General features: G+C 49.0%; 1 protein-coding gene and 1 non-coding gene across 2 annotated transcripts in view; one reads left to right on the top strand and one right to left on the bottom strand.

Annotated features, from left to right (window-relative positions):
- GLIS1 (GLIS family zinc finger 1) overlaps positions 1-12,385 on the top strand; it is a 246,567-nt gene that overhangs the window by 143,063 nt on the left and 91,119 nt on the right. The window contains exon 2 of the mRNA XM_027970436.2: positions 6,311-6,488. Coding sequence (XP_027826237.2) covers positions 6,311-6,488 — 178 coding nt within the window. The remainder of the gene's footprint in view (positions 1-6,310; positions 6,489-12,385) is intronic.
- On the bottom strand, positions 11,316-11,388 carry TRNAW-CCA (transfer RNA tryptophan (anticodon CCA)). Its single transcript has one exon. It is a non-coding gene; the product is annotated as a tRNA-Trp (tRNA).

Raw genomic sequence — 12,385 nt, 5'->3', positions numbered from 1 at the left:
ACAGAAGAAAGAATTGAGGCTCAGAAAATCAGGGTCAAGCAGCCAGAAAGTTAATGATAGAGCGAGGACTTCAACCCAGGTGTATGTTGTATGACAAAACTTGTTCTGTTTCCCCAAGTCACAGCGTCTGACATAAAGTAAGCATGACAGAGAACTTTGGACAGTTGTTCTAGCCTCCCATTCCCCATTGTTTCATAGCACCTCCTGTGGGTCTAACCGTGTGCTCAGAGTGAGGGGAATAGCCCTGGTGGGGCCAGGTGTCAAGAGAACCTGCTTGCTGTGTGACTGGGACCAGCCTCTCCCCAGTCCAAGCCACTGTTTTCTCTTCTGTGTGTGAAGAAAGTTGGACAAAATCATTTGTCAAGACGCACTGACATTCAGCAGTTCTAGAGCTCCAAGACCCTTGTCCTGAAGGATTTCACAGACTCTAGGGGAGGCCGGGCTTTAACTATATGTAAAAGCGTCAGTGTGGAGGTGTAGATCAGAATCTTACAGACCCCACCTTGTGGTGATGTTGTTGAGATTTAGAGATCAAACTGATGCTGAAGCTGAAGCTCCAATACTTTGGCCACCTGACAGGAAGAACTGACTCATTGGAAAAGACCCAGATGCTGGGAACAATTGAAGGTAGGAGGAGAAGGGGACAACAGAGGATGAGATGGTTGGATGGCATCACTGACTCAATGGACATGAATTTGAGTAAGCTCCAGGAGTTGGTGATGGACAGGGAAGCCTGGTGTGCTGCAGTCCATGGGACTGCAAAGAGTTGGACACAACTGAGCGATTGAACTGAACTGAACTGGGGGATCAAACATGTCAAGTATTTGGCAGATGCTAGGTTAGGTGCACCCTAACTGGCAGCTATTTGCAGGGACTGACCTGTGCAGAGGTGGGGGAGCTTGGGGAGAGCAGGAAAGACCAAAGAACATCCCAGAAGTAGATGCACTTCTACTGAGCTTTGGGGTTCCAGAGGGACTTGGAAGGCATCAGGCACCCTGAGTGGAGGGTAGGGGAAAATGCAGCGTGGCAGCAAAGCATTGTGGGAGTGGGAGGTAATGCCCAGATAGAGGGTGAGCCCAGGCTGTGGGGACCCCCAAACAAGGCTGAAGGCAGCTTCATTTATCAGATGCCACCAAGGGCTGGCCCTGCAGTCCCAGAGCAGACAGTGGTTTTCATGTCATCAGCTCCCTCCTGTAAAATGCTCCTGTTTTCTAGATGTAGAAAGGTCTAATTGTAAAGCCCATCTCTAACTGCTGCACTAGATTGGGGTCAGTATGTTCCAGTCCAAGAGCCAGTGAACTCTTCTTCTCAATAAAGTTTTATTGGCACACAGCCCAATCTTCTGTTTACTTGTTGTCTGTGGCTGCTTTTCACAGTAAAACAGAGTCGAGTAGTTGTGGCAGAGAATGTATGGCCCGTAAAGCTTAAGATATGTACTGTCTTGCCTATCACAGAGAAAGTTTGCTATCTGAGCCCTGCACTTGCTGTGTGAACTTGGGCAAATTGTTTGCCCCCTCGGAGCCTCCCTGGCCAACTTCTGAGAGTTGTAGCAAAGCTCATAGGTGATGGCTGTGAAGTCTTTTATGGACTGTAAATTGCAGTACCCTATCACTAGCCAGGCACCTGATGAGCACTAAAAGTCTGCTTGTCCATTAACAAGGAGCAGTCATCATGTAGGCCTTCCTAGACCTAGCCACTGGCTGTTCCTGGGACAAGGAGGTGGCATCTGGGCCTGAGATGCTGAATGCATCATTGTCCCTCTCATGTAGACTTGGCAGTTTTCAGTGTAAATTAAAATTCCTGTGGGGAGTCACCTTATATATGGTACCACTTTATAGCCAAGTCATTACGGTAATTTACAAAATGCTGTGGTGTGTAACAAGAGCCACTTTCTGTGGATTTGCTGGCTGTGACCTCATTCAGGCTGCCCAGTCCTGCATTTGGTGACACCTCAGCTTTGGGGGTTTGTCCTTCTGAGCCCGGTCTCAGGGTCATCCACACCTGACCTTCCCGGGGTCATTCTTCTCATGCAGGGCCCTGCCTCCAGCCCTGTCCTGAACTCAAGGATAAATGGAAGAAGTAGTTATTATTACCATCACCATTGCTTTTCAAGTGCTTGCTGTGAGTTAGGCACCATGACAAGTGCATTGGGTTTGTAATCCCTCTTAATTGTCCCCGCAATCTTATGAGGTAGGTGTTAGCACCATTTTACAGATGAGCAAACTGAGACTTGCAGAGGAAGCCAAACCAAACTCTTAACCTAGGCCGGGGGGTGGCAGTCCAGGTTCTGCTATGGATTTTCTGTGTGACTAAAGCAGGTCCTGACCCTCTCTGAGCCTCAGTTTCTTCATCTGTTAGTAAAATAGATGGTCACTCAGTCCCAGGCCTGACATTCTAGATTTTCTCATCAATTTGCAAAAATAAAGAGGATCCTCTCACCCTCCAAGCCTCCAAAGAAGCTTCATTTATATGGCGAGAGCCAAGCCCGAGGTCTGTTTATGGCTCCCTGTGGTACAGAGGGAGGCATAGCTTCTGGGTGCCAGTCCCTTTTCAGGGTACCCACAGCCACCTCAGGGCAGTGGGGCCGATGTGTCCCTCTCATTTCCCTGCCTTCCCAGAGAAGGACACCACCCCTGCTTCCTGGAGACACACAGTAAGCCAGGGTAGGCCCTGTGGTGCCCTTGGGGACAGAGAGGAATGCCAACAGGCAGGAGGGTGGTGGGAGGGCCCAGGGTTGCAGAGTGACAGTAACCACATCTTTCCAGTGGTGGCAGCGTCTCTGGGACACAGCCTCTGCTTTAATTTCTAGGTTTTGAGAGTGCAGGTGGCCTGGAGCAGGTCTGGCATGGGTCTGGGGAGACCTGGGTTTGGACTTAGCAATTGCCATGTGACCTCGGGTGGCCACTTGCCACCTCTGGTGCTGTGTGTCCCTCTGTGGGGTGGGGAGGCCAGTGCTTTCATCAGGGTGCTGTGAGGGTCACATAAGAGCGGGGCTTGAATGGACTTGGAGCCCCGAGCAGTGCCAAACTGTGACCAAGGGGCTCCTTCCTCTTTCCCTCCCTTTATTTAGTGTAGGAAGGCTTCTTACTGTGCCCAGTGGGGAAGCCAGTAGTCCCCAATTGTTGGTCTAGTAATGACTGTTCCTTCCCCTGAGAGGTGATAGGTTTATATCTCAACTGAGCCCCTTACTCCCTGTGTGACCTTGGGTAACCCACTAAACTCCTCTGAGTCTTTGTCTGAGATGGAGTGGTCTTACCAACTGGCAGAGTTGTTGCAAAGATTGGAGTTTAGGAGTCGTTGTAACGGCTGTACTCTGACTTCCCCAGAGGCTCCGCAACATGATCTTACTGGAGTCAAATAGGGAGGATGCTTGCTTTGGAGTCCACGGTTGTTGATCAGTTGCCTGAGAGGCAACGGGGCAGGACTTGAGCTTTGAAGCCTGAGGGATCTGAGTTTGTGTTGTGACCCTGCCTCTTACAGACCCCAGCGCCTAGGGGAAGGCACCCAGTCTCCAAATCTCAACTGTTCTCATCTGGAAAATGAGTCCACCTCATGGGGTGAATGCCTCAAAGAACCGAATGTTCCTGGTAATCAAGTGGGAAGGCTTGATGAATAGGACTTGATGCATGCTGGGCTGCCGGGCACCTTCTGGGGCCCTGCCTTCTGCCTCTCCGCATACCTTCCTGTGGGAAGGAGGAACAGGTAATCCAGAGGGGGTAGGTTACCCAACGGGCCTACTGGGGAAAGAACCTCAGAACCACATCCTTGGCTCAAAGGCTCTGGAAGAAAGACCCTGGCAGAACAGCCCCACGTGATGATGAAGCTGTCTTTGTGCCAAATGCTATTAATGGTCATAAAATTATCCACAGCTTTCTGAGGCTCAGTCCCAGGGTTTGCCTCAGTGGGACAATAAAATCACAAGCAGAAATGATGTGGGAAAGGTGGAGACCGCCAAGCAGAGACAGAGTTAAATGAGTGGCAGCCTGCTCTCATTAACTCAGGCCGTTCACATTTGTTACCAGGGATTTCTTTTTAATTAAAAAACGGCCAATTTATTAAAAAATAAGCTTGTGAGGGGCTGGCCAAGCAGCAGCCAAAGCCGGCGGGAGTGAGGTTTCCTCACAGCAGGATGTTGGCCAGTGCTCGGCCTAAGAAAGTGACCAGAGGGCCACTTCTGAGGACATGCTTGTCTGGAGATGCGTCAGCTGCCCTGGGACCTTGAGAGCATTGCATTCTCACCTGCAAACTGTAAAGAGCTTGGCAGGTGAATGCCTGTGTCTGCTGGAGCTTTGGGCACACAGCAAGTTAGCACTGAGGATCTGGCCTTCTGTGAAAGGGCTGCCTTGGTGGCGGACAGGGTAGAATTAGGCTTGGGGAGCTGGATCCTTGAGAATGAGGTTGGACGTTTGTCACTCTGAGAGGCCACTTTTTATTATATAGGGATTAAAACGTGGGGTTTCGGTCTGATGGGCATGAGCCAGAAGTCCAGCATACTGTTACTAGCTGTGTGATCAAGTGAGCAGTTTAGCCTTCCTGAGCCTCTGCTTTCTCCTCTGTACAATGGGTATAACCCTGATCTCTCCCTGCAAGGGCAGTAGAAGGCCCCAGTGAGGCAGTGGAGTGAGGACCTGCGCATACTGCTCAGCAAAGGGCACTTCTCTTGTCCTTGTCCTTAAACTTCCAGGCTAATTGTGCACTGATATCAGCTCTTTTCCCACCTTAATGGTTTATCTTGCTCAGTGTTGATAGTCCCTAGACAGTCCTTGGGCCGGTTGTTGTTTAGTCACTAAGTCGTGTCTGACTCTCTTGTGCTGCCATGGATTGTAGCCCTCCAGTCTCCTCTGTCCATGGAATTTCCTAGTCGAGAGTACTGGAGTGGGTTGCCATTTCCTTCTCCAGGGGATCTTCCCAACCTAGGAATCGAACCCTCATCTCCTGCATCGCAGGAGGATTCTCTACCCCGAGCCACTGGGAAAGCCCCTTGGAGCTGTTAGGAATGTTTATCCCTGTACTTTTCCGGGTGCTGTTGGACGTTAGGAGCGCTCTCCACTCCTGGTACCCCACTCACTGGGCACCCACGCTCGCCTAGGGGCTCTGCACCTCAGCTCGCAACACCTGACAGCATCTGGAGAACTTGCACGGCTGTCCCCGTTTTGTTACTGGGGACTCAGCCTTGGGGAGGGACTTGTCTGAGTCACAGGCTTGGTTGAGGGCAGGAGGGGCTCACATGGGGCTCACCAGGCCCTGAAGCCCATACCCTTTCCTCCTTCACATAACGCTGCCAAATGACTGGGTGGAAAGTTCAGGAAGACAGGCTTCGGATTAACCCTCATCACACTCTAAAAGAGGAAACCGAGATGCAGGGGGGCAATGGACATGTAGCAATCGTGCCTAACATTCGCTTATACTTTATATAGTTTTTAGGGGCTTTCTGTAGATTTCAAGGGGCTTCCCAGATGGCAGAGAGGTAAAGAACCCACCTGCCAATGCAGGAGCCACAGAAGATGCAGGTTCAGTCCCTGGATCAGGAAGATCCCCTGGAATAGGCAATGGCAACCCACTCCAGTGGGCAGTCTTGCCTGGGGAATCCCATGGACAGAATAGCCTGGCGGGCTACAGTCCATGGGACTGTAAACAGTTGGACACGACTGAGCATGCACATAGATTTCAAGACTCATTGAGGCACATCTACCTCAGTTTGTCTCCTTAAAAATCCAGGAGTTGGGTACAGCAGGGCCTGTGATAGCCCGTCAAAGAACCATGGAGAGAGAGAGGTGTGAATAACTGTGTCCTGTGCCTCTGTGGAGTAACGCAATTTGGAGAACAACGTGCATTGAGCTTTGGTGATCGCAAGGACACATGCTGCTTAGTGAGCACCTCCTCTTTGACCTACAAGTGTCGGTGACACTCACCCACTGGGCACCCAGCCCCCGCTGTGGCCATGCATGTTGTCAGATAAGTGCCAGGATCCTAGATTGTCAGCTCCAAGAGGCAGGAATGTGTGTGTCTAGCCCCCGTGTTCCCGCACCCGGAACAGTGTCTCGTATGTTGTAAGTGTTCTGCGTTTGTATGACGATGAACAGTTACCCACTGGAGCTCAGCATCTGCATCTGAGACCTGGGGAGTTTAGTACAGACCCCGTTGGTGATTATAGGAATTAACAGGGGTCCCCAGTGCCTGGTACAGTGGAGGTTCGGGTAGTATTGCGCAAGGGGCTCTGTGCCCCATGTACCCCAGTGACTGCCCTGCACCCACACCTTCCATAGGCCGTCCCCACTCACTTTGTCTCCTCCTGTCTCTCTCTGCATAGTGAATGGGAGCTACGGCCAATGCACTCCAGGCTCGGAGAAGAACCTGCTGGATCTGGACCTTGCCGAGGGCCCTGGCCCCACCTGCCGCCAGGGCCTGTTCCTCCCCGCAGGAAGCCCGCCACCCCGGGGACACCCCCTCGCCTGCGAGAGGCTGCTGCATTTCCCCCACCCCAGCAGGTATGTGCTCCAGCCCCACGTGTCAGCTGCCTTCTGTAGACAGTCCCTAGGCCCCACAGACCTAGGGTTTCCTAGGTCTCACCTGGCTCATGGGACACACAGGGAAACTGAGGCATGGGAGGGCTGGAGACCAGCTGGAGCCCATGAGTCATGTGGATAGCTGCCTTGTCCAGGCTCCACACCTCAGCACTGCAGCACCTCGTGAGACGTAGGAATGATCTTCCTGTGGTGGGTTTCCCCATTGCAGAAGCTGAGCTGACTGTTAGTATCAGTCATTTCAGAAGAATAAGATTCAGAGGATGATAGAGAAGTTGGGGAGGGAGACCCCAGCTCAGCGTTCATGCACACTGTAGTGTCCATCCTGGACTGTTCCTAGAGCAGAGAGGAGTTCCTCCATCTAGACGTCCCTTTCCCCATAGAACTCTGCCAGGTAACCATCATTCAATGCTGGCACGTTTCCAGTAATGTGTACCTCTGAACAGATATTCCATCAGATTGCATACTGGACTGAACTCTGCCTCCTGAGACTTCTTCAAGGGTCCCAACTGCATTGCTATGCCCTCTAGTTTGCTGACAGGTAGAGACTAACCCCAGACAGGCCTCTGCACCCACCCACTCAGCCCCAGAGCCCTCATCCACTGCCTGGGGCTGCTCTCCTGGAACCTGTCTCACTGATCAGAAAGTCTAAAATTGGCCCACTTGCCCGTTTATAGCTGGTTCCTTCACCAATAATTTATCAAGTCCCAGTTCTGTGCCGGGCATCATGGTTCACGCTGGGGGTAGGGGTGCCTTGGTGAAGGAAGTAAAGATCTCCCCAACAGAGTTTACTTTTCACTGAGAGCTCCATGATGGGAGAGAGCCCTAGTTAGCAGGGGGCTTATTTTTCTCACATGGAACCATTTTCTTTGAGACTATAGGCTCTCTGTGGCCTTCTTTGATATCAGTGAGACTTCTGATTTGCATGAGTGTATTACTCTGCTTGTGTAACTCAGGGAAGCTATGAACCGTGCATACAGAGCCACTCTAGATGGATGGGTAATAGTGAAGAGTTCTGACACAGTGTGATCCACTGGAGGAGGGAATGGCAAACCACTCCAGTATTCTTGCTGTGAGAACCCCATGAACAGTATGAAAAGGCAAAAGATAAGACATGAGAAGATGAGCCAGCCCCACCCACCTCAGGTCAGAAGTTGTCCAGCATGCTACTGGGGAAGAGTGGAGGGCAATTAATAATAGCTCCAGAAAGAATGAAGCGGCTGGGCCAAAGTGGAAATGACGCTCAGTGGTGGATGTGTCTAGTAGTGAAAGTGAAGTCTGATGCTGTAAAGAACAATACTGCGCCGGAAACTGGAATGTTACATCCATGAATCAAGGCAAATTGAACCTTGCAGGAGGTTCAAGCAGGAGGTGGCAAGAGGGAACACTGGTATCTTAGGATTCAGTGAATTAAAATGGATGACAATGGAAAAATTTAATTCAGGTGACCATTACATCTACTACTGTGGGTAAGAATTCCTTAGAAGAAGTGGAGTACCCCTCCTAGACAACAGGAGTCCAAAATACAGTACCTGGGTGCAATCTCAAAAATGACAGAATGATCTTGTTTTGTTTCCAAGGCAAACCATTCTACATCACAGTAATACAAGTCCATGCCCCAACCACTAATGCCGAAAAAGCTGAAGTTGACTGGCCCTGTGAAGACCTACAAGACCTTTTAGAACTGACACCAAGAAAAGATAACCTTTTTTATCATAGGGTATTGGAATGCAAAAGTAGGAAGTCAAGAGATCCCTGTGGTAACAGGCAAGTTTGACCTTGGAATAAAAAACGAAGCAGGCAAAGGCTAACAGAGTTTTGTCAAGAGAACACACTGGTCATAGCAAACACTTTCTTCCAACAACATATGAGACAGCTCTGCACGTGGACATCACCAGATCGTGAATACTGAAATTAGACTGATTATATTCTTTGCAGCTGAAGATGGAGAAGCTCTATACAGTCTGCAAAAACAATACCTGGAACTGACTGTGGCTCAGATCATGAGCTCCTTATCACAAAATTCAGGCTTAAATAGAAGAAAGTAGGGAAAAACACTGTACTATTCAGGTATGACCTAAATCATATCCCATATGATTATACAGTGGAGATGATGGATAGATTTGAAGGATTAGTCTGGTAGACAGGGTGCCAGAAGAACTATGGACGGAGGTTTGTAACATTGCATAGGAGGCAGTGGCCAGAACCATCCCAAAGAAAAAGAAAAGCAAGAAGGCAGAGTGGTTGTTTGAGAAGCTTTACAAATAGCTGAGAAAAGAAGAGAAGTAAAGGCAAGGAAGAAAAAGAAAGATATATACAATATTCAACTAAATACAGAGTCCAGAGAATAGCAGGGAGAGATAAGAAAGCCTTCTTAACTGAACAATGCAAAGAAATAGAAGAAAACAATAGAATGGGAAAGACTAGAGAGCTCCTCAAGAAAATTGGAGATACCAAGGAAACATTTCATGCAAAGACGGGCACAAGAAAAGGACAGAAACAGTAAGGACGTAACAGAAGTAGAAGAGGTTAAGAAGAGGTGGCAAGAGTACACAGAAAAACTGTACAAAAGAGGTCTTAATGACCCAGATAACCACGATGATGTGGTCACTCACCTATAGCCAGATATCCTGGAGTGTGAAGTCAAGTAGGCCTTAGGAAGCATTACTACGAACAAAGCTAGTGGAGGTGATGGAATTCCAGTTGAGTTATTTAAAACCCTAAGAGATGATCCTATTAAAGTGCTTCAGTCAATATGCCAGCAAATTTGGAAAACTCAGCAGTGGTCACAGGATAAAAAAAAGGTCAGTTCTCATTCCAACACCAAAGAAAGGCAATGCCCAAGAATGTTCGAACTACCACACAATTGCACTCATTTCACGTGCTAGCAAGATAATGCTCAAAATCCTTCAAGCTAGGCTTTAGCAGTACATGAACCAAGAAATTCCAGATGTACAAGCTGGGTTTAGAAAAGGCTCAGGAACCAGAGATCAAATTGCCAACATTTGTTGGATCATAGAGGAAGCAAGGGAATTCCAGAAAAACATCCACTTCTGTTTCATTGACTATGTGAAAGCCTTAAACTGTGTGGATCACAACAAACTGTGGAAAATTGTTAGAGATGGGAATACCAGAAAGCCTTACCTGTCTCCTGAGAAACCTGTATACAGGTCAAGAAGCAATAGTTAGAATTGGACATAGAACAAAAGACTGGTTCAAAGTTGAGAAAGGAGTACAGCAAGGCTGTGTATTGTCATCCTGCTTGTTTAACTTCTATGAAGGGTACATCATGTGAAATGCTGGGCTGGGTGAAGCACAAACTGGAATCAAGATTACTGTGAGAAATATCAGTAACCTCAGATATGCGGATGACACCACCCAAATGTCAGAAAGTGAAGAGGAACTAAAGAGCCTCTTGATGAAAGTGAAAGAGAGTGAAAAACTGGTTTAAAGCTCCACATTCATAAAACTAAGTTCATAGCATCGAGTCCCATTACTTCATGGCAAATAGATGGGGGAAAAGTGGAAGCAGTGACAGAGTTTATTTTCTTAGGTTTCAAAATCACTGCAGACGGTGACTGCAGCCATGAAATTAGAAGACACTTGCTCCTTGGAAGGAAAGCTGTGACAAACCTAGACAGCGTATTAAGAAGCAGAGACACCACTTTGCTCACAAAGGTCCATATTGGCAAAGCTATGGGTTTTCCAGTGGTTACGTACAGATGTGAGAGTTGGACCATAAAGATGGCTGAGCACTGAAGAACCGATGCTTTCAAACTGTGGTGCTGGAGAAGACTCCTGAGAGTCCATGGGACTGCAAGGGGATCAAATCAGTCAATTCTAAAGGAAATCAGTCCTGAATATTCATTGGAAGGACTGATGCTGAAGCTCCAGTATTTCCCACCTGATGAGAAGAGCTGACTCATTGGAAAAGACCTCGCTGCTGGCAAAGGTTGAAGGCAAGAGGAGAAGCAGGCAACAGAGGATGAAATGGTTGGATGGCATCGCTGACTCAGTGGACATGTGTTTGAGCAAATTCTGGGGGGTGGTGAGAGACAGCGAAGCCTGGTGTGCTGCAGTTCATGGGGTTACAAAGAGTTGAACATGACTTAGTAACTGAATAACAACAACAGTGAATCTGCTTGGGCTGCCATAGCAAAACCCTTCAGATTTGGTGGCTCAAAGAACACACATTCATCTCCTCACAGCTCTCGAGGTCCGGGATCCAGGTGTCTGCAGGTCTGGTCTCTCCTGAGGGCTCTCTCCTGGGCTCGCAGACGGCCGCCGTTTTGCTCCCCTGTGTCCTCACGGGGTCTTTTCTTGGTGTGTGCACCTCTGGTGTCTTGTCTTATTCTTACAAGGACTCCAGTCCTGTTGGATCAGGGCCTTGCCCTATTTCCACATTTAACCTTAATCATCTCCCTAAAGGCTCTATCTCCAAATCCAGTCACACTGGGGGTTAGGACTTCAAGCTATGAATTTTAAGGGGATGCATTTAAATACGTGACGAGGAGTAAGCAAGCATCTTTTAGATTTTGATCTGTGTATTGCTTTGGCGACAGTGAAATGCATTTATCTGCTTGATTGTTCACTGAGGCTCCCCGGGCAGCATCTAATTTGCTCAGTGAAATTCCTTGTATCTTATGGAAGAAGGTGAAGGTGAAGGTGAAGTCGCTCAGTCGTGTCCGACTCTCTGTGACCCCGTGGACTCTAACCTACTAGGCTTCTCCGTCCATGGGATTCTCCAGGCAAGAATACTGGAGTGGATTGCCATTTCCTTCTCCAACGGATCTTCCTGACCCGGGGATCGAACCCGGGTCTCCTGCATTGGAGGCAGACACTTTAACCTCTGAGCCACCAGGGAAGCCATGGAAGAAGCTATGGTAATCTAGTCAAAGCTTAGGGAGGAGAATTTTTTTTCCTTTTTTTTTTTTGGTAAAGATGATGAGAAACATCATTTGTTATTTTGGATGTCATTTGTCAGAGCACAGCAGAGTCTGTACCCAGGACCCTGCACCAGCATCAGTCTGAGTCGCTACCACTTCTGCTGCTGCAAACTTCCTCATTTTCCTGAAGAAAAAGAGCCCCCAGTCCCCATCCCACACCCAGTTGGATCCTGCGCCTTCTCCCTCCCACTGGATTGCCTTGTGTCTTGGGGTCTCTCCGTTCATGCTGCTCCCTTTGATTCCAACAGATCAGGTTCAAATTCCTGCTCTCACTGCCTGCCTCTGAGGGCTGGGCACATTGCTTCATTCCTAAGTCAAACAGATGGTAGTGTCTCCCTTGAAGAATTTGGCCATGCCTTCAGCAGATACATGAATCACTGTATTGTTGGGATTCATGAGATGGCCCCTGGGAAAGTGGCTGGAGTTGTTCCTTCCTTCTAGGGACCTGTGCTTACAGTTTCTAGAGATTGTGATGGGAATTGCCTGGGGTGACAGGGCTCAACAGCAGAGCAGGGCCAGAACCACTGCCTAGCCTCATAGGGACAACGAGGGCAAGGAGAGGGGCTGCCTTAGTTGGCATTCAGAGCCAGGAGACCCTGGGGCCTGAGCTGACCCTTCCCTGCCTGATGCTAATCAAGGTTTGCTGTTGATTATTCAGGTAACTCGCTTCCCTAGTGGCTCAGTGGTAAAGAATCCACCTGCAGTGCAGGAGATGTGGGTTGAATCCCTGGATTGGGACAATCCCCTGGAGGAGGGCATGGCAAGCCACTCCACTAGTCTTGCCTGGAGAATCCCATGGACAGAGGAGCCTGGTGGGCCATAGTCCATGGGATCACAAAGGATTCAGGCATGACAGCGACTAAGCAACAAACTCGGGGAACTCAGTCACAGAACGACACAGCTCTTCTCTTCTCC

The sequence above is a fragment of the Ovis aries genome, chromosome 1 (assembly GCF_016772045.2).
Source record: "Ovis aries strain OAR_USU_Benz2616 breed Rambouillet chromosome 1, ARS-UI_Ramb_v3.0, whole genome shotgun sequence".
In the NCBI taxonomy this organism is placed as follows: domain Eukaryota; kingdom Metazoa; phylum Chordata; class Mammalia; order Artiodactyla; family Bovidae; genus Ovis; species Ovis aries.
Note: the sequence above shows the minus strand (reverse complement) of the source record. Positions and strands in the feature narration are given on the sequence as shown.